This window comes from Hypanus sabinus, chromosome 11 (assembly GCF_030144855.1).
Source record: "Hypanus sabinus isolate sHypSab1 chromosome 11, sHypSab1.hap1, whole genome shotgun sequence".
Lineage (NCBI taxonomy): Eukaryota > Metazoa > Chordata > Chondrichthyes > Myliobatiformes > Dasyatidae > Hypanus > Hypanus sabinus.
The window spans coordinates 43,672,115-43,693,993 of record NC_082716.1 but is presented as its reverse complement, the minus strand read 5'-3'; the positions used below and the strand labels follow the sequence as shown (position 1 = coordinate 43,693,993).

At 37.5% G+C, this 21,879-nt stretch overlaps 1 protein-coding gene across 1 annotated transcript in view; it reads left to right on the top strand.

Annotated features, from left to right (window-relative positions):
• The window catches only part of LOC132401902 (zinc finger FYVE domain-containing protein 9-like), a 148,510-nt gene that overhangs the window by 95,627 nt on the left and 31,004 nt on the right, over positions 1-21,879 (top strand). The window contains exons 7-12 of the mRNA XM_059984242.1: positions 8,526-8,643; positions 9,768-9,890; positions 15,353-15,508; positions 15,779-16,003; positions 16,081-16,163; positions 21,476-21,580. Of these exons, the coding sequence (XP_059840225.1) occupies positions 8,526-8,643; positions 9,768-9,890; positions 15,353-15,508; positions 15,779-16,003; positions 16,081-16,163; positions 21,476-21,580 (810 nt within the window). The remainder of the gene's footprint in view (positions 1-8,525; positions 8,644-9,767; positions 9,891-15,352; positions 15,509-15,778; positions 16,004-16,080; positions 16,164-21,475; positions 21,581-21,879) is intronic.

Sequence of the window (21,879 nt, the reverse complement as noted above, 5' to 3'; positions counted from 1 at the left end):
ATGTTAAAAGATGAATAACGATTTTTAATAAATCCAGTCTGATCTTCAGAGATAATTCGAGGTAATATATTTTCTAATCTAGTGGCCAAAATTTTCCTAAAAATCTTGAAGTCCGTATTCAGTAAAGATATAGGCCAATAGGATGCACATTCAGTGGGGTCTTTATCTTTTTTAAGAATTAGAGAAATGGAGGCATCATAAAAAGATGGTGGCAATTTACCTACAGTTAACACATCTTCAGAAATTTTATAAAGCCAAGGAGAGTATGGAGGAAAAGGATTTAAAAAATTCTTCAGTATAACCATCCGGACCCGGGGTTTTACCTGAATTCATTGAAAAAATAGCCTGTTTTATTTCAGTTTCCGTAATAGGTGCGTCTAGAAGTATGCTATCTTCTGTAGTTAATTTTGGGATATTCAATTTTCTTAAAAATTCATCCATTATAGAAGAATCCTCAACAAATTCTGATTGATATAAAGAATTATAAAAATCTTGAAAGGCTTTATTTATCTCTTTATGATCAATCGTCAAAGCGCCATCTCGTTTATGAATCTTAGTAATTTGTAGTTTAACTGAAGCAGTTTTCAATTGATTTGCCAATAATTTGTCAGATTTATCTCCATGTACATAAAACTGGGTTCTAGATTTAATTAACTGATTTTCAATCGAAGAGGATAATAACAGATTTTGCTCCATTTGAAGTTCAACTCTTTCTTTATAAAGTTCTTTGCTAGGGGTCATTGAATAAATCTTATCAATTGCTTTAATTTTATCAACCAATGTTAATATTTCCGAATTAATTTGTTTCCTAACTTCAGCAGAGTATGAATTAATCTGTCCACGAATAAATGCTTTAAAAGTGTCCCATAATGTTCCACTAGAGATCTCTTCTGTAAAATTTGTTGAGAAAAACAAATCAATTTATTGTTTAATAAAATTAAGAAAGTCTGGGTCCTGCAATAAAATAGAGTTGAACCTCCAAGATTTAGAATTAGAAGATGAATCCATTGTCTTAATAGATAGCTTCAAAGGTGCATGATCAGAAATGGTAATAGAATCATATTTACAATCAATAACATCTGTAAGTAAACGATGATCAATAAAGAAGTAGTCAATTCTTGAATAATTGTGATAAACATGGGAAAAGTATGAAAATTCTTTGACATTGGGGTGTAAAAAATGCCACATTTCAGAGATTCCAGAGTCAACCATAAAGGAATTAATAAAAGAGGCCAATTTATTCGGAAGAGCTTGAGTGGGCTTAGATCTATCCATCGAAGGGTTTAAGCAACAGTTAAAATCCCCACCCATTATCAACATGTACTGATTCAAATTAGGAAAGGATGTAATTAAAAACTTAAAAAATTCAGGACAATCAGTATTCGGAGCATAAGCATTAACTAAAACAACTTTTTGATTAAAAAGTGAACCAGTAATGAGCAAAAATCTACCTTGTGGGTCCGAAATTGTTTCATAGTGTATAAAAGAGGTTGAAGAATCTATAAAAATGGAAACGCCTCTTACTTTGGCTTGGGAATTCAAGGCCTTTCCAAAACCTAAAAAAATGTTGACTATCCACCTTCCTCACATGAGTCTCTTGTAGAAAGATAATATTAGCATTCATTCTGTGGAATACTTTGAATACTTTTTTCCGTTTGATCGGATGATTTAAACCATTAGTATTCCAAGAAACAAAATTAATAATCTTATCCATATTGCCAATATTTATTACAATTAACATATAAGGTTAAGCAAACGATGACCTCATGAATCCAGAAGAAGGAAGTAAGTTCAAGGAGGAACCTGAAGTCATGACACTGCAACCATTTTTGTATTTTCAAGTCAGCCCATGAAGTAAAACTAAGCGTGAAGCAAGCAAAAAGTTCCCCTCCCTCCACCCCCAAAACCCCAGGAAAAAAGCCTAAAAGAGGCAAGCAAGCAATCGAAAATGAATTTTACCCCCATGTCTCAAGATGGCAACTCAAACAAAAAAGTGAAAAAACAGATAAAACCACCCATATTTAAAAAAAAGGGTTAATATAACGAAGATTAAACTATAAAATTAGTGTTATATATATATAAAGCAAAAGGATTAAAAGAAAAAAAGAAAAAAAAAACTAAAACGTTAAAACCCATAAATGGATAATATTGTATTAGTATTTTAAAAGAAAGTCCTGAAACTAATTCAGACACATCCGAACGGATGTGATGTATCCAAGCACTAAGGTCTTTTGGGGAAAAGAAATGACATCTTAGAAAAGTTTTTTATTAAAACTTAATAAAGTGTTAAAAAAATTTTAAAAATGTATAAGAACTTAAAAGAAGAACCTAATAAGTTACTTTCAAAACTAACAAAATAATAATTTAAAAAGAACAAACTCAGGATAAACCAAAAAAAACAGACTTTTACCGTGTGTAAGAAATACACTGTTAGCTATCACACAAAAATCATTAAATTATAAAAGATCCAAATCTATAGGCTAATTATTAGCATGAAGAAAAGAAAAGAAAATTTAATACAAATAGTAAAATTACAATACATTAGTCAACTCGTAGTAGAAAAGAGTACTATTCTTTAAGGAATCTTTGAGCATCCGCTGGAGATTTGAACAGCTGATAAGTAACTCTCATTTGTGCTGGAAATAACAATGCTTGTTTGTAGCCTTTCTGATGAATTTCCGACATAACCGATTTAAAAGCCATTCTTGCCCTTAAAACTTCGGGACTACAGTCTTTCATAATTCGAAATTTAAAATTTTTGAAGCTGATCATACCCTTTTTCTGGGCAGCCCGAATCAAACGTTCTTTGGTATGAGGATAATGAATCTGGAGGATCACTGGTTGTGGTTTCGTACCTGAAGCTGATTGAAAACGAGAAATGCAATGTGCACGGTTGATTATTGGAAGGGTATCCAGTACTTCTGAGCCGAAGACGTCCATTAAAAATTTAGAGAAAAATACAGTCAGATCACTGTTCTCAAAATTTTCCGGAAGCCCAATTATCCGGAGATTTTGTCTTCGAGACCGATTTTCAAGATCAGTAATTTTAGATTTATAACTATTCAGCAGTTGAGAAGTCGAAGCTTGCTGTTGTTGCAGAGTTTCAATTTTGCAATCTCTCTGGCGAGCGGCATCTTCAAGAACTAAAATTCTTGTTGTTGTTGTAAATCCAGTGTAGGTGATTGAAGTCTTGCATCGACTGTCTTTAAAATTTCATTGAGCGCAGACAGCTTTGGGGTTAATTTATTCTCCAGTTTTCAAGTCTCTCGTCCATAAGTTTCGCCATTGCTTCCAAAGTTAACAGTTCTTTCGTCTGTTTGGATTCCTTAGGTTCTCGTGGTTTAGACATTTTAACGAGTTGAAAATGATTCAAACAGTTGAAAAATATTTCTTAAGTATGAACCCCTTTAGAATAGAGGTTCATTAGGGGGTCAATTAGAGGTCAAACAGGTCAATTAGGGGGTGTTTGCAGGTAGAAAAAGGTAAAAAAATTGGAGCGAAGCCTAAAACAGTCTCACTCCATAAGCGCCATCTTGAGACCCAGTTCATTGTCAACTTTGGATTTGTGTCATTTTATTCCAGTCCATGTTCTCACTTTAAAAAGACACTGCTTCAGTCTGTAAATTAGTTAGCTGTGGTCATTTATCACACTCTGATGGCAAAATGTCAAGTTGCTCTTGCATCTAATGCTGCAGTGTAAAGTAATAAAGTTGTTTTCATTATTGCTTCCAAATTTGCCTGTGACCTACTGGATACCAATTTTGCAATCCTTATAAGGTTTTCTTCTGATTCAATAATTTAACTTTCTTTATTTGCAATTTTTCTTTTGCATCCATTAGAGTTTTCAGTCATCTGTTAATCTCCCCTTTTTGACCTTTTTAATGTGCTTTCTCAAAGCCATCTGCTTTTGTTTCAACTTGTTTATTGAGACTTAGTACCTATAAGTCCAAATTATTACTTTTTTGAATTAAGATCACTTTAATTAAAATCATCCTATACTACCTTGTGGAAGTAGTGCATCTTCATCTACATGATTTTTAGTTGTTTTATTGAGCATTTGGTTGTTCAAGGTCAACCTGAGGAGCTGTATTTTCAACAAACTGTCCAATTATTTGTTCTAATGAACCAAAGGAGCTAAAAGTTCCTGCAGTTTGTTAATTATAGGTTACAATTGTTTATATTATACAGCCATAATTAGCAAAAGGACTATTTAAAATCATTTCAACTCTGCTAAATCTAGCAGAAGCTAATTATGGGCTGTTCTGATCATTAGAAGATAAGTCTCTCTTCCCCCCCCCCCCTTACAATATTTCATCTACCATTATTTTTTTAGCTGACTGGATATTAAGAACATCATTATGTGTGAAAGATAGTCCATCAAAAACATGGTCTTTGTTTCATACATTATGATCTCAGTAGTTTGCAGCATTTATAGCATCAAGAGACATGAGACTGCAGATTTTGTAAACAGCCAAGTTCCTTCAATTTTTTTGTAATATTTTAATTTTTCATTCTACAATTAATTTTCAATTGTTTTATCAGTTCACTTTTCTTTATAGTTCCCTTTGATTCAGGAGTAACATTTATAAGCCTTAAAATCCTTCTCAAGCTTTGGTTCTTTGCCATCTTGCTGTTGAATATTTTAAGATATAAGGCCATGTAAAGAATGTTTTTTCTTGACGCACCCCCTGATCTGGCAGTTTTCATGCTATATTCATTTCCCATTTTAAAATTTGAGTTGGATCTCTATTATTTTGCTACTAAAATTAAGTATGTAAAATAACAGATCATTGGTTACAAGTAACATTTTAAATGTGTTTTCTCAGAAAATCTTCATTCTGTTGATTTTCCATTTGGAGATTTTTTATATTCATGTGCAGCATTTTGAACTATCCCCTTCAATACCGTACTCCAGTGAATTGCATGATGGCCCAAGAGTCTATCAATACCTCTCATCATTCCTTTTATTTTGCACTTTATTTATTTATTTTTTATAATTGTGGCAATTTTATGTCTGTCTTATACTACTGCCACAATGCACCAAAATGTTGCCATTGAAATCAGATGATAATAAATCTGATTCTAATTTGAAATTCAGTTTTTAAAAAAATATTTTTTATAGTCTGTTATGAATGCAGCAGCAATGAATATGAAACTGAGACAGGATTTAAAACAAATCCCGAAATTTATTAACCTCTGCTCAAAACTTTAAAAAGTGAACAAACAACTAACTTAACCGGAAGTTAACAGTTAGGCGGCAATATCTAACAGTCAAACTTAGAAACTGTTCTTAATGAGTTCTCATCCAAGCACAGACTTAAAGTGATAAATTCAAAAGTCCATGTGGTTTATACAGTCATTAAGGAGAGACTTCCCCGAGACAACTTCCCTGTTACTTCAAAGTAACGACGATCTGCCGATCCCACAGCTGAGAGATGCCTTGTTCGAAGAAATCACAAGGAAATAAAAGGAACTGACCTTTTGACTGGAGGGTGGTCACTGCACAAACCTTCCTGACCTTGCAGGGGTTCAACTCAAATGTGCATGCTACAATTCCTAAATGAAGTCAAAAAAAAGGTCAATCATTCCCAAGACGCTGAACAACATTAACTTTATCCAATCCTTTGAACTCGAATAACTCCGATAATGCTTTCACTCTCCAATACTGGACCGTAAGAGAAAAATAAATGTGCAACAAACAAAACCAGTGGAGCCTCCACACCTCTGACCATCAACAACAATGTTGGACCAAAATTAAAAATAAGAACAGTATCACAAACCACAGGCTTGGTTTAAATACTGTTTGGAACATGCCATCATGCAACAGCACATCACCCCATGGTCGTGAGACAATTACAGGTTTCCCCCGCTATCCGAAGGTAGAGCGTTCCTACTAAACCATTTGTAAGCTGAAATGTCATAAAGCAAAGAAGCAATTTCCATTAATTTATATCGGAAAAATTTTTGAGTGTTCCCAGACCCAAAAAATAACCCTCCAAATCATACCAAGTAACACATAAAACCTAAAATGACACTAACATATAGTAAAAGTAAGGATGATATGATAAATATACAGCCTATATAAAGTAGAAATATTGTATGTGTGGTGTAGTTTCACTTATCAGATCAGGAAGACAGCGAGCCAAAATCGATTTGGAGAAAAAAAATTGGCACATACATGCATGAGCATGTACATGCCTACGGATGTTCATGCATGCACACACAACTGCCCGCACAAGGTTTCATGGTCATGGTAGTCTTTCTTGGGGTAAACACATGTATTAAGTGGCCGTCTTTTCTTCGTAAAAGCGAAAATCCTCTTTGGTTAGCGAAAACAGGTACTAATGTAAGTCCTTTGTAACAGCGAGCTGTCATAAAGCAAATGTTCGAAAAACAGGGGTCACCTGTACATTATCCCACTCACAAGACCATTACACCATCCCACTGTCCCGTGTTCAAACTGTGAGCATGTAACAAGCCATAGAAAAAGTACAGCACACAAACAGACCCTTTGACCCACCTGTCCATTTGAATGATGTAAACTTTCTACTTCAATCAACCTGCACCAGGGCCATCATCCTTCTTACCCCTACCATCCATGTACCTCACCAACTTTCTCTTATGTTGAAGTCAAGCTCACATGCACCACTTCCTCTGGCAGGAAATTCCACACTCTCATGACCCTCTGAGTGAAGAAATTTTCCCTCATGTTCCCCTTGAACTTTTTACCTTTCTCCCTTCCATGGCTTCTGGTTGTAGTCCCACCCAACTTCAATGGAAAAAAGCTTGCTTGCATTCACCCTATCTATACCCCTCATAATTTTGTATACCTTTATCAGATCTCCTTTCAATATTTTACATTCCAAGGAATAAAGTCCTAACCTATTCAATCTTTCCTTATAACTTGGGTCCTCCAGACCCAGCAACATACTGGTACATTTTCTCTATATTCTTTCAACCTTATTTACTTCTTTTCTGTAGGGAGGTGACCAAGCATCCAGTACTCGAAATTAATCCTTACCAATGTTTTATACAGCTTCAACATAACATCCCATCTCCTGTACCATAGGAGATGTGCCATAAGCCTTCTTTATCACCCTATCTACTTTCAATGATGCTACTTTCAATGGATTATAGACTTGTATTCCTAGATCTCTTTGCTTTACCACACTCCTCAGTGCACTATTATCTGCTGTGTAAGATCTACTCTGGTTGGTCCTACTGAAGTGCAACACCTCGCACTTGTCTGCATTAAATTCCATCTGCTATTTTTTCAGCCCACTTTTGCCAGAAAACAGCCTGTCCTAATCCACATTTGCCGGATCTTTTCTGATACCACAGAATTGGCCTTTCTCCAATTTAGAATCTCAGCCATCAGACCAGACATGTCTTTCTGCATATTTACTTTGAAACTAATGGCATTGTGATCACTAGATTCAAAATGTTGCTCTCTTTAAACTTCTGACATCTGCCCTGTCTCATTCCCTCATAGCAGATCAAGTATCTCACACTCTCTCATTGGGATTTTTATATACTGATTAAGAAAACTTCCCTGAAAACTTTTGACAAACTATCCTATGTAATCTTTTTACAGTATGGAAGTCCCATTTTCTTGTTCATTTGACTGGGAAAGTTGGGGAGTTCCAGGAAATTGGACTTGCATTCTTATATTTGGTACTGTTTGACCTGTTTAATTATTTTAATTTGCTAAATTTCGCTTCTTCCAGAGAGTTTCACTTCCATACTTTAGTAAACAATATTTTCATTTTTAATAGATCCAACAAGTTCCTTTATAATAATGTTAAACTATATGAATTAAGTGAATGTAGAATATTTGATTAGTTGTCATGTGGACCACGTGTTAGTCCTTCAAGCTGATATTGAGTAAATATTATGGCAGCAATTACTAAGGTGGAAATCTTCAACTCATTATCAGCCCATGTTGGTTGATGATGTTAACTGAGCTTATCTGGTGGGTTATTTCTTTTTGGCATTTTTACTCTAATTTTTTTTCATTATTTCTTTCTGCTGAGCTACATGACCTTAATTATTTGACCTGCTCATTGCATTTTACTTCAAATAAAATAATCTACAGATATTTGTTTTCCCTAATCCAAAATAATTGATGGTTTTGTTGTCACTCCTTGTTGCAAAAGTTCCAGTTGTTATTTCACAAAAAGGGGATCTCAGCACTATTTCAATTGTGTTTACTTGAATTACAGAACAGTTGCAATCATTTATAATTAGCCTCAACATTTAAAATGAAAGCTGATAAATCAATGAGCTGTTGGTGTTATTATGCAACTGTGTTGATATCTTTGCAAGTTTCTCCATATAAGAAAATGTGCTTTGAGGTACTAAAATTTTGCAGTTTTTGCAGCATATTCTTTACTTTTTATTATCTTGATTACTAAAGGAGTCATCCATTACATCTCTTTTAAATACTAAGTTTAAAATAAAATATTGAGGGTTATGCCACTTAATTTGATTAATAATAAAGGCTTTTAAATTTTATTCTGTTTTAGAATGTGGCTTCATCATTAAGTAGTACAGCCCAGATTGGCAGTCCAGTTGGAAGTGCAATTAATTTGGTCCCAGAAAATGGGCTCCCACCTATTCTCATCTCTACAGGCGTCAAAGGAGGTAAGTGTGGTAGATTGCTTTTATTGTTAAGTCTTAGAATCATTAAAATAAGTGGCAGCGGAGAAGTCCCTTCAGACTATCCCGTCTGTTGGGAAACCAGTTACCCCTAATCTCACCTTCCAGCCTCAGATCCTATAGCCCCATTGTTGTCATTCTTCAAGTGCGGGTTGCGTTAATTTACCTTGAAGGTAGTTAAATGATTTCACTGCTAGGTTGAAGATGTCTACTTATTTATCTTAACTGGCAGTATTTGCAGGCAATCCCCATACTATAGGAGAGGGGTAGAAGTACCCTATATTGTGAGTTTTTCCATAATGCAAAGTCATGTCATTTATTTATGCATTGAGAAATGAGAGTTGCAGAAACTATTATTTAGTACTTTTTAGCTGGAGCTGCTGCTCATGAGACAGAGGAGACTGCAGGTGAAGGTGGAGGAGGCTCCAATTGTTGCTGTACTGAAAATAAATATGGTCTTTTTTCCACTTAAAAAAAAATCACATCTCAGCTGATTTGGTTGTAATTTGTGAATTCTGTAAGGGGGAATTTACATTACCTGAACTACTGTTACACAAGGTTTACAGTTATCATGGGTTGAAATCTAAAGTTTGAAATTCAGAATTGCTGTCCTTCATGTTTATGTTGAACTGTGATTCAACCGCATTGAGATATTTAGTTCCACAACAGATTAATTGCCATATTTGCAATCTGGAAACTGTTTACAAGAATATTTAATAATGAACTAGCATAATGTTTAGTAAGTTCATATTTTCTTAACCTATCAATATGTCTCATTTAATAAATTCAGGAGAGCCAAGGATGAATTGGGATTTGGAATTTGGCTAGTTAAACCAGAGCAACCTTTTTCAGAATGGTTCTGAACATTGTCTCTGCTCTGAAATTTCTAGAGACAATGAGGTCATTCTAACTGCATGGACTTTTATTTTCACTCCTGTACATTTCCTCACCTTTCCAATTTCATTTTATCTTCTAGTGTATTAGGATATGAGAAAATTAAGGGCTTATATACAAGAAAATTTTCAGATTTAAGTTGACTCATGTAATACACTAATCTTGTCATCAGTTTTCATAAATGTTTTAAAAAATATATATTTTGTTTGTTTTAGATTATGCAGTTGAGGAACAACCCTCGCAGGTCTCTCTGATGCTGCAGTTGGAAGAAGGAGGCCCCGACCCTCTAGTTTTTGTTTTAAATGCCAACTTACTTGTCATGGTCAAACTTGTCAATTGTAAGTAATGTTTTACAATAATGTGAGAGATGAAAATCCAAATTACTTCTACAGTTTGTATTTAGAAAGTTTTAAGTTGATTTGTTGTCATGTACTTTATTATCTTCAATGGCACGTATAATTTCTGAAATCCTATTGCTGTTACTTTGCATCTGGTTGTTGCTAGTGTTATCACCACTGGCTGAGTTAGTAGCAGATTTACCAACAAGCAAGAAGATTTTGGATTCCATTATCAAAAAGTGTGAAAGGCTTGAACACAAAAGTGTAGTAACAGTCATTGAGTCAAACTGTGCAGAAATACAGCAATATTCGGCTCACTGAGTCCATGCTGACTGTCAGTCACTGTTCAATTGATCCCATTTCATACTCCCATCAACTCTACACATGCACCTCTAAATGCAAGTGATGGCAAAGGAGACATTGAGAGAGGACTATGTAAAAATGGAGCTCTACAGAGTGGCCCTGATTAAGATGATGAATCAGAGATGAGAAGCCATCAGTTTTCAAAGGGAGTAAGGCATATTTCTGTGTTGCCTTTATGGCCGTACTGCAGGCAAAAGCTTCATTCTCCAGTGTTTTATGGATTATCAGTTAATGCTTGTGGCTTAAGCCTGCTGGAGTGAAGCTGCACCATTTCAATAGATGCTACACAGGCACCTGGCATACGTGGCTGTTACCATAATAGCTGGGCCACAAATGCAGTTGTTGTTCAAGCAGGCTGCTGCTGTACAGGATAGGACTGAACCTAACATTGTTTTCTGCAGGCACATGGTGGAGCTGCTTCTGCTGTTACTAAAATAAGTTCCAGCTTCTGCTGTTGCTGAGTTCTTGCTGCTGGTAAAGCTGAGTGGATTGCTGGTAAAGATGGAGGAAGCTTCAGCTGGAGCTGCTGCTAGAGAAACTGAGCAGGCTGGTATTTGAGGCAGGGAGGCATGTGCACCTGCTGCTCATGAGTCTGAGAAGGCTGCAGGTGAAGGTGGAGGAGCCTCCAGTTGTTACTGTACTGAGGAAGTGAGCTTTTATTGCTGGGGAATCTAGTGAAGTATGACTTTGTTCCAATAGCTACCTGTGTAGTTTGAAATATCAGAGATTCATTGGCATTACTTTGGAGCTTGTTTTCCAGTGTACCAGTCAATATTTAATTATATCGCTATTGCTGTAGAGAAAATATATCTGTTAATCAATTGGTGAGGTATGTTGTGTTCCACATTGTATGATAGCAGGTACAGCTTTTTTAGCTGCTAAGTGCTTTGAGGTTGAGAAAGTTTCTATATACATGCAGATGTTTCCCTTTCTTTTTTAACCTCTTTCCTTGGTGTGCGTTTTTTCCCTCTTAGTTTCCAATATATTTTGACAATAGGAGACAGAATGGCCATGAAGGTTTAATTTCCAGACTGGAGGCCTGTAACCAGCGGTATGTTGCTGGGATTGGTGCTGGATTCACTGTTGGTTGTTGTTTATATGAACAATTTGGTTAAGAATATAAATGATTAGTAAGTTTGCAGTTGACACTAGAATTGGTGAATTAACGGACAGTGAGGAAGGTGGTATAGTGGACAGCTAAGATTGTCAATGGGATCAACTGGACCAAGGGGTTAAAGAGTGGCAGATGGAGTTTAATTTGGATCACTATGTGGTTTTGCATTTTAGTCAGACAATTGAGGGCAGGACTTGCACAGTAAATGGCAGGGCCCTGAGGAGTGTTGCAGAATAGAGGGAACTAGAGTTGCAGGTTCATTGTTCTGGTCACCCTGCTTTAACCATGCATTCAATGTCTCTTCCCTCTTTTTTGTACAATTTAATTATTTTTGATATATACTTGGTGTAATGTATAATTACACAGTACTATATATGACAATGTACTGCTGCTGCAAAACAACAAATTTCACAACATATGCTGGTGATATTAAATCTGACTAATTCTGTAGGAAGGAAATCATTAAAGTGGAATGAATGCAGAAAAGATTAAAGGATGTTACTATAACTAGAGGATTTGAGATGTAGGGAAAGGCAGAGCAGGCTTGGACTATGTTTTCTTGGAGCATAAGAGTCTTTAGAGGTGACCTTTATAGAATCTTATGAAATCATGAAGGGCATGGAAAAGATAAATGGCTGAAGTCTTTTCAACCAGGGTAGGGGAGTCCTGAACTAGAGGACTTGTGTTTAAAGTGAGAGGGGATAGATTTGAAGGACCACAGAGGGTGCTGTGTATTTGGAATGAGTTGCCATAGGAAGTGGTAGAGGCAGGTACAGTTAGGACATACAAAAGGCATTTAGACAGCTACATTGATAAGAAAGGTTGAGAAGGATATGGGCAAATAGACTAGCTGGGTTGGTCAACTTGTTTGGCATGGACAATTTGGGCCAAAGGGCCTGCTTCCATTATGTATTGTCCTGTTATCTTCCTTGTGTATAATTTTTCTGTCAATGTGGCAAAAAAACCATAAAACCATAAGACATAGAAGAAAAATTAGGCCATCTGGCCCATTGAGTCTGCTCCACCATTCACTCATGGCTGATTCTATTTTATTTCTCCTCCTCAACCCCAGTTCCCTGTAACCTTTGATGCCATGTCCAAACAAGAACCTATCAATCTCTGCCTTAAAGACACCCAATGACCTGGCCTCCTCAGCCGCATGTGGCAACAAATTTCACAAATTCACCACCCTTTGGCTAAAGAAATTTCTCCACATCTCTGTTTTGAAAGGGCACCCTTCTATCCTGAAGCAATGCCCTCTTGTCCTGGACTCTCCCACCATGGGAAACATCCTTTCCAGATCTACTGTCCTTCTAGGCCTTCAAAGGTTTCATTGAGATCCCCCTAACTCTTTCATTCCTGAAATCATCCTTGTGAGCCTCCTCTGGACCCTCTCCAATGCCAGCACATCTCTTCTAAGATGAGGAGCCCAAAACTGTTTGCAATATTCAAGGTGAGGCTTTACCAGTGCCTTATAAAGCCTTAGCATCACATCTTTGCTCTTGTATTCTGGACTTCTTGAAATGAATGCTAACGTGGCATTTGCCTTCCTCACCACTGACTCAACCTGCAAAATAACCTTTAGGGTGTTCTGCTAAGGGACTCCCAAGTCCCTTTGCACCCCAGATTTTTGGATTTTCTCCCCATTTAGAAAATAGTTCACGCGTTTATTTCTACTACCAAAGTGCATGACTGTGCATTTTCCAACATTGTATTTCATTTGCCACTTTCTTGCCCATTCTCCTAATCTGACTAAGTCCTTCTGCTTCCCACCTGCTTTCTCAATACTACCTGTCCCTCCACCAATCTTCGTATCATCTGCAAACTTGGCGACAAAGCCATCTATTCCATCGTCTAAATTATTTATATGCAGCACAAAAAGAAGCAGTCCCAACACTGACCCCTGTGGAATGCCACTAGTCACTGGCAGCCAACCAGAAAAGGATCCTTTTATTCCCACTTGTTGCCTCCTACCAATCAGCCAATGCTCTAACCATGTTAGTAAATTAACCGCAATACCATGGGCTCTTAACTTGATAAGCAGCCTCGTGTGGCACCTTGTCAGAGGCCTTCTGAAAATCCAAATATACAACATCCACTGCACCCCCTTTATCTATCCTATGTGTAATCTCAAAGAATTCCAACAGATTTGTCAGGCAGGATTTTCCCTGAAGGAAACCATGCTGACTTTCTACTATCTTGTACTGTGTCACCCCGTACTCCATCACCTCAACCTTAACATTGACTCCAACATCTTCTCAACCCCTGAGGTTAGGCTAACTGGTCTATAATTTCCTTTCTGCTGTTTTCCTCCCTTCTTAAAGAGTGGAGTAACATTTGCAATTTTCCAGTCCTCTGGCACCATGCCAGAGTCCAATGATTTTTGAAAGATCATTTCTAATAGCACCACATTCTCTAGTGCTACCTCTTTTAGAACCTTGGGGTGCAGTTCATCTGGTCCAGGTGACTTATGTAACTTTAGGTCTTTTAGTTTTTTGAGCACCTTCTCTCTTGCAACAGTAACTGCACCCGCTTCTCTTCCTTCACACACTACATCAGGCATACTGCTAGTGTCTTTTACAGTGAAGACTGATTGAAAATATTCAATTAGTTCATCAGCCATCTCCTTGTCTCATGTTATTATTTCTCCTGCCTCATTTTCCAGCAGTCCTATGTCCACTCTCATTTCTTTATTTTTAACATACATGAAAAAAATCTTTTTCTATCCACTTTGATATTATTTGCATGTTTGCTTCCATATTTCATCTTTTACCTTCTAATGATTTTTCAGTTGCTCTCTGTAGGTTTTAAAAAACTTCCCAATCCTCTATCTTCCCACTAATTTTTGCTTTGTTGTATGTCCTTTCTTTTGCTTTTAAAATAGCTTTGACTTCCCTTGTCAGCCATGGTTGTACTATTTTACTATTTGAGTATCTCTCCATTTTTGGAATATATAAGTCCTGCACCTTCTTCATTTTTCCCCAGAAACATCCCTGCCAACAGCTCCTTCCAATTTACTTTGGCCAACTCCCTTCTCAGCCCTCTGTAATTTCCCTTGCTTCACTGAAATACTGCTACATCAGACTTGATTTTCGCCCTATCAAGTTTCAAGTAGCCATTTAAATCTGTAAGCCCTCAAAATTCACAGTGTACTGTTCATAAATATGAAATTCAGGTCAAATTGTGTTGAATTTCCTGAAGGTGTGGCATTCTCCTGAGGTCCAGAAAATATTGCTTATAATTATCTTTGCCTTTTGTGCTGTTGTGTCTAATCATAATGTGAAAGGTTACTTCATTATCTTGGAGATTAGAAGCTTGTTGTGAGACAGCCCTTAGTTTTCCATTTGTAAGTGAGATTTTTGGTTCCTGTTTTGAAAATATTGTCAATATTTGTGATTTTGTAGTAGTAGAATGTTAGGCAGGATTTGTACTCTTTTAAATATGAAAATTAACTGTTTTTATGAAGTGTGTAGTAGAGAACTCTTGTTGAAGCTAGTGAAATTACAAGACATTGATTGAATGTTTAGGCTAGTATTGTAGAGGTGAGGATCAGGAGAGCTCTATCCTGTGCCCAGAAGGACAAGAGCTGATAGCAGAGCTGGAAGAAATAGAGTGGATGAGGTGTGGTCAAAAGCTTGAAATCACAATAGAGGAAGGAGGAGGACATTTCTGAGGTGCTTGTTTGGGAAGTCTTATCATTAGAACAAGCATAATGGAGATGAAATAGAAGGAGTTTGATATTTTCAGATTTGAATAATTATTGGGGTAACCTTAATACTTGTGGAGAAAATAATTTAATCCCTGAAGAAACCCCATGATTTCCAAACTAGCAACTGGAAAAAAAATGCCCATTTTTTTAATAGTCTGGAATTGCAGAAATTATAGTCAGTGACAGAGCTTAATTTTTGAAAATTAGGAATTATGCTTATTAATTATGGGTTTAATTCAAAATTGATGTATCTGACAATCATAACTTTTTTCTCAGATGTAAACAGGAAGTGTTGGTCCTTCACTACTAAGGGAATGCATGCTGTGGGGCAGGCAGAGATAGTCATCCTCTTGCAATGTTTACCTGATGAGAAATCTATCCCAAAGGACATCTTCAATCACTGCATACAGCTTTATCAAGATGCTCTGGCAGGTATAAAGGCATGCTTTAATCACTGGGATGATACTATTAAAATAGTATTTTTTAATGTCAACTTTGCATATATGAGATCGTGATCATTAGAGTAGACCATTTAGCAGGGCAGTAATCTATCTTATTTAGTGTCTTTGTGTTAAATTATACAGAATACATTAAAACTGAGCTTTAAACACTTTATTTTGTATTTGTGCAGTTAGAAACCCAGCTGCGTCTTTCTGCCAACTGATTTCATTTTGTAACTTGACATTATTCTTCTGTCTATAGGTAATGTTGTTGGAGAATTGGGCCACTCCTTCTTTACCCAGAGTTTTCTTGGCAGTAGGGAACATGGTGGATTTCTGTATGTCACAGCTACTTTTCAGTCGTTGCAGGATTTGGTGCTACCCAGTCCACCATACCTGTTTGGCATTTTAATTCAAAAATGGGAAACTCCTTGGGCTAAAGTTTTCCCAATTCGTCTCATGCTACGTCTTGGAGCAGAATATAGATGTGAGTAACTACAGCTATATCATTCAATTTGGGGAAAGAGTAAAGTGGCGATTTCTGACTAATACATTCTTTTGCAGTTTATCCATGTCCATTGTTCAGTGTGCGTTTTCGTAAACCTCTGTTTGGAGAGACAGGGCATACTATTATGAACCTACTTGCGGTAAGTTGTTCACATTTTCCAAGGGAAGACAGTTGTTATGCCTTGGCGATCATGATATACAAATTGTAGAAATAATTTGCTATGGTAGCAAAATTATTACCATTAACATAGAAACATAGAATGTTTGGCAGTTTGAATGTTTATATAGTTAAGACTTTACTGATCCGTGATCATGTGGATAAATTCTCTTAACTTTTTTTTCTTCTGTGAGAACCAGTTATCTATTTGGGATCATATGCTGACATACAGTGCCTTGAAAAAGTATGCAACCTCCAACCCTTTGCTCAAATAAATGAGTATTGCAACTGGGATTTTAATCAATTTAACTGAAATTTATTACTTATGAGTCACATGCTCCTTTCATGGTGGAGCCCAAAAAAACAGGATAAATTGCAAAGCATGAAAAACTAAAAATTTGAAAACTGAAATTTCAGCAGAGTTCAAAAGTATTCATCCCCCTTTGCTCAGTACTTAGTTGAACCATCTTTCGTAGTTATTGCAGCCAGTGGTCTTTTTGAATAAATCTCTGTATTAGCTTTGCAGAATGTGATGGAGCAAGATTTGCCCATTCCTCCTTGCAAAATTGTTCAAGCCGTGTCATGTTAGTTGGGTTGCAGTGGTGGACAATAGTCTTAAGGTCTTACCAGAGGTGTTTGATTCTCCATGGTTGCTCTGGCAGTGTGCTTTTGGTCATTGACCTGCTGAAAGATTGAATTGAATTGACTTTTTTTTTACATCCTTCACATACATGAGTAAAAATCTATACGTTACCTCTCTCTGAATGTGCAAATTTTAGTAGTTTGTAATAAATTGTATGTACAGTAAAATGTACAACAGATCAGTCTATATAGCATAGAAATACAATTGTGTCAGTGTGAATTAATCCGTCTAATGGGCTGGTGGAAGAAGCTGTCCTGGAGCTTGTTGGTCCTGGCTTTATGCTGTGGTACCGTTTCCCAGATGGTAGGCGCTGGAACAGTTTGTTCGGGTGATTCAGGTCCCTAATGATCCTTCGGGCCCTTTTTACACACCTGTCTCTGTAAATGTCCTGAATAGTGGGAAGTTCACATCTGCAGATGCACTGGGCTGTCTGCACCACTCTCTGCAGAGCCCTACAGTTCCCATACCAGGCAGTGATACAGCCAGCCAGGATGCTCTCAATTGTGCCCCTGTAGAAAGCCCTTAGGATTTGGGGACTCTGCTGAACTTCTTCAACCATCTGAGGTGAAAGAGGGACCATTGTGCTTTTTTCACCACACAGCCGGTATGTACAGACCAATCTGTGATGTGTATACAGAAGAACTTAAAGCTGTTCACCCTCTCAACCCCAGATCCATTGTTATCATTAGGGGTGTTCTTCCTGTAGTCCACAATCAGCTGTTTTGTTTTTGTGACATTGAGGGAGAGGTTGTTTTCTTGACACCACTATGTCAGGGTAATGACTTCTTCTCTGTCAGCTGCCTTGTTATTATTTAAGATAAGGCCAATCAATGTAGTATCATCTGCTAATTAGCAGTTCGGAGCTGTGGGTGGTGACACAGTCAGGGTGTACAGAGAGTAAAGGAGGGGGCTGAAGACATAGCCCTGAGGGACTCCTGTGGTGAGGGTCAGAGGGGCAGAAGTGAGGGAGCTCACTCTTATGGTGATTTGACAGGAAGTGTAGGATCCAGCTGCTCAAGGCAGGGTGAAGGCTGAGGTCTCTTCTTGTCGAGCTTGGAGGGAATTATGGTGTTGATTGCTGAATTGTAGTCCAAGAACAGTATTCTTACATAAGCATCCCTCCTCTCCTGGTCTGTAAGGATAGTGTGTAGAGCTTTGGCTATTGTGTCATCTGTTGATTGGTTGTGTCAGTAGGCGAATTGTAAGGTGTCTAGTGTGGGTGGTAGGATGCTGCAGATGTAATCCTTAACCAGCCTCTCAAAGCCTTTGCTTATTATTGAGGTGAGTGTAACAGGACGCCAGTTGTTCGGACATGTTATCTTGGTCTCTTTAGGGACAATAGTGAATGTTTTGAAGCAGGAGGGCATTCTATACTGGGAGAGAGAGAGATTTAAAAATGTCTGCAAACGCACCTGCCGGTTGTGCCGCGCCCTGGGATGCCATCCAGTCCTGCAGCCTGGCAGCTGTGGCTATTCACTTGTTGGAAACATCTGAGTACTTCAGCCTCAAAGATGACCAGGGTTCAGGTGGCATCGGCAGCAGTCTTCAGGGACTCAGTGTCCGAAACTTCAAACTGAGTATAAAAAAAGATTTAGCTCATCTGGGAGAGAGGCAACTTTAGCTTTGAAGTCTGCAATGGTGTGTCGACTTTGCCATAGGTTGTGTGTGTTGTTGGTGGAAAGTTGTGTCTGGATCTTGTCCCTGTATTGTTTTCTCCTCAGTTTAAGCTTTATAGTAGAGGATAGTAGGTTTTTGTCTCTGTATTTAGCAGCATTCATCTTCCCATCAATCCTGACCAGATTTCCAGTCCCTGCTACTGAAAATCATCCCATTAACATGATACTACCTCTACCATACAATAGAGATGGTGTTACCTGGCTGATGCACTGTATTAGATTTATGGCATGTGAACTTCTTAGTGTTGAGGTTGAAAGATGTACTTTAGACTCATCTGACCACGAGACCTTCTTCCTCACGTTTACAGTATCTTCCAAGCGACACTTCGCAAAGTCTTTATGGACAAGGATAGGATGCTTTTTTATTTAGTTTCTTCCACAAATACCCTTTTTGTCAAGGCCTTAGAAATTGTGGAGCCACTTCATCTCCAGTTGCAGCTGATGACCTGCTGCTCACTCAAAGACTGTTGACATCACAATAGCCTCTCTTGCAAGCACCATTCTTCTCCCGCTGCTAAGTTTAGAGAGGCAGCCCGACCTAGGCAGTGTGGCTGTGGTTTCATATTTCCACTTTTTCACAATGAGTTCTGGAGATATGTTCAGTGCCTTTGAGTTGATCTTGTACCTTTCCCCAGATCTGTGCTTCTACTATTATTTCCCTAACTTGACTTGCTCTTTTGTCTTTATTTTGGTTTGGTCTATTGAAAACCTCCCATAATGTTGGACCTTACAGAAAGGGGGTATGTGCAGTATTCTTACCAATTCATTGAAAACAGGTGATTGTCCAATTTTCTACATCAATAAATTGGATGAGTTGTTAAAGTAATATATTGCTACTGAGGAAAGTTAGCATAGTAATTACAAAGGGAATGAGTACTTTGTTAGCATTTAAATTTTGGTTTATACTTTTTTGTAAATTGTTGGCTGGTTTTGGAATTTTTCTTTTGATTTGACATGATGCACAATGTTTTGTGGATTAGCTCAAAAATCCTACTTAAATGTATTTTAAGTTTAGAAAATGACACTGTGAAATGTGAAAATAGTTGTGGGAGCGGAATACTTTGTAAAAGTAGTATGTAGTATTCAAATGTCATTTGGCAATCTTAAAGAAATGGGTTCAAATCAGGATGTTACAGTAAATCACAGTTTAAGAAGTTCACCAAATGGCTGGTGTGTACCAAATGCTTGTAAATACTACATACCTTATATTGGATGTAGTGAGTTGGTTTGGAAGGGCCTTTGGTCAATACAGCAGATGGTGAGGAGTATTATAGAAAACAAATTTCCCACCAGAGCTCAATAACATGCACATCTAAAGGTATTAATTTTCTGAAAATGCACGAGACAGGAACAGGCTACTTGGCCCTTCAAATCTGCTCCAGCATTCAATAAGGTCATGGCTAATCCAGTCTTGGTTCTCAATGGTATTCTTCCATTCTCTTTAACTCCCCTGTGGTTCAAATATCTATCACTGTCTAATGAGATTATAAACATTGAATATATTTAAAATGTGGGTAAACCAATACTGTGTCTATGCATACTTAAAATGGGTTTAATTCTTCCAGAGAAAATTTCATCTCTTTGCATGTTTTTAAAAATGATTTAATTATCTTTTGCATTTTTGCTTCAGAAAGGCAATAATGTTTTCAATAGGCTATATGCTAATAAAGGTTTCTTAAGAATTGTGACATATGTTCTTCAGAATCATTTTTGATTCTCTATTTTTCATCAGATTTCTCGATTGAGTTTTTTGAGAAGGTGATAAAGTGATTGAGGGCATTGTTATGGATACTGTCTACATGGCCTTCAGTAAGGGATTAAAGATGAATATGCTTGGGATCCATTATAGCTTTGTAGTTTGAATTTGGAATTAGCTTACCCATAGGAGACAGGGCAGTGATTCACAGTAGGGGTGTGTATGTGTGTAGATTGTTTGAAACAGGACTGGGAAAGGGGAAGAAATCAGAGTAAGAATGTGGGGAGGGGTGGAAGAAGTACAAGCTGGTAGATGATATGTGAAACTGGGAGAAGAGAAGGTGAACTGGAAAGGTGATTTGTGAAAGAGATGAAGGGCTGGAAAAGATAGGAGAGGACAGAAGACCATGGTAGAAAGGGAAAGGGGAGGAGCTCCAGAAGGAGGTGATGGGCAAGTAAGAAGAAAAGGTGTGAGAAAGAAGCAAGAATGGGTAATGGTAAAAGGAAGGGGGGTAATTACCAGAAGTATGAGAAATCGATATTCATGCCATCAGATTGGAGGCTTCCCAGATGGAATATAAGGTGTTGCGTCTCTGACCTGAGTGTGACCGTATCGTGGCAGTAGAGGAAGCCATAAATTGACATGTTGGAATGGGAAATAGAATTGAAGTGGGTGGCCACTGGGAAATCCCGTTTTTTGTGGAGGATGGAGCAAGGGTGCTCGCTGAAGCAGTCTCCCAGTGTACGTCAAGACTCACCAATGTACAGGAGGTCACACCGGGAGCACCAGAGATACGTGCTCAAAGTTGAGATGTCTCCTCACCTGGAAGGACTGTTTGGGGCCCTCAATGGTAGTGAAGGAAGAGGTGTAGGGGTAAGTGTGACGTTTATTCCACTTGCAAGGATTAGTGCCAGGAGGAAGATTAGTGGGGAGGGACGAGTGGACAAGGAAGTCATGTAGGGAACAATCCCTGTGGAAAGCTGGGGTGTGGAGTAGTGTTTGAGATAAAATAGAGGTGTTTAAGAGGCTTTTAGGTAGGGAATGGAGGGATATTGATCGTGTCAGCAGAGATTGGTTTAATTGAGCATCACGTTTGGCGCAGTTATTGGGGATCAATGGGCTTATTCTAGAGCTGAACTATGTTCTAGGAGAGATTAAAGTCGTTTCTGAAATTTTGGCTGCAGATTTCTATCTACATTTTAAGTTCATTAGTAGTACCAACTGTAATCAAATTTTAAAATTCTGTTAATACATAAAACATCTGTTTTTGTTTCATTTAGGATTTCAGGAATTACCAATACAAGTTACCTGTAGTACAAGGACTTGTGGTTGATATGGAAGTGAGGAAGACATGTATCAATGTTCCTAGCAACAGATACAATGAGGTATGCCAAATGTTTTCATGTATTCATATGAACTGGAAAGTCCTATGTTAAATCCACACCTGGAGTTGAAGCCTTGTACTTTTTTCTCCTATTCACATTGCCAAAGCTTATGCCAAGTAAATGCTTTCATCGGTTTACTCAATAATGACACAAAAATTACCCTATAACATTCAGCATTTTACAAATACGAGTTGATTTACAAAATTTAAGTGCTCTTTTGGATAGGGATTGGAAATGTTGTAAAGGCCCTTTCAAGAAACAGCACCACAAAATGCTGGAGGAGCTCAGCAGATCAAGTG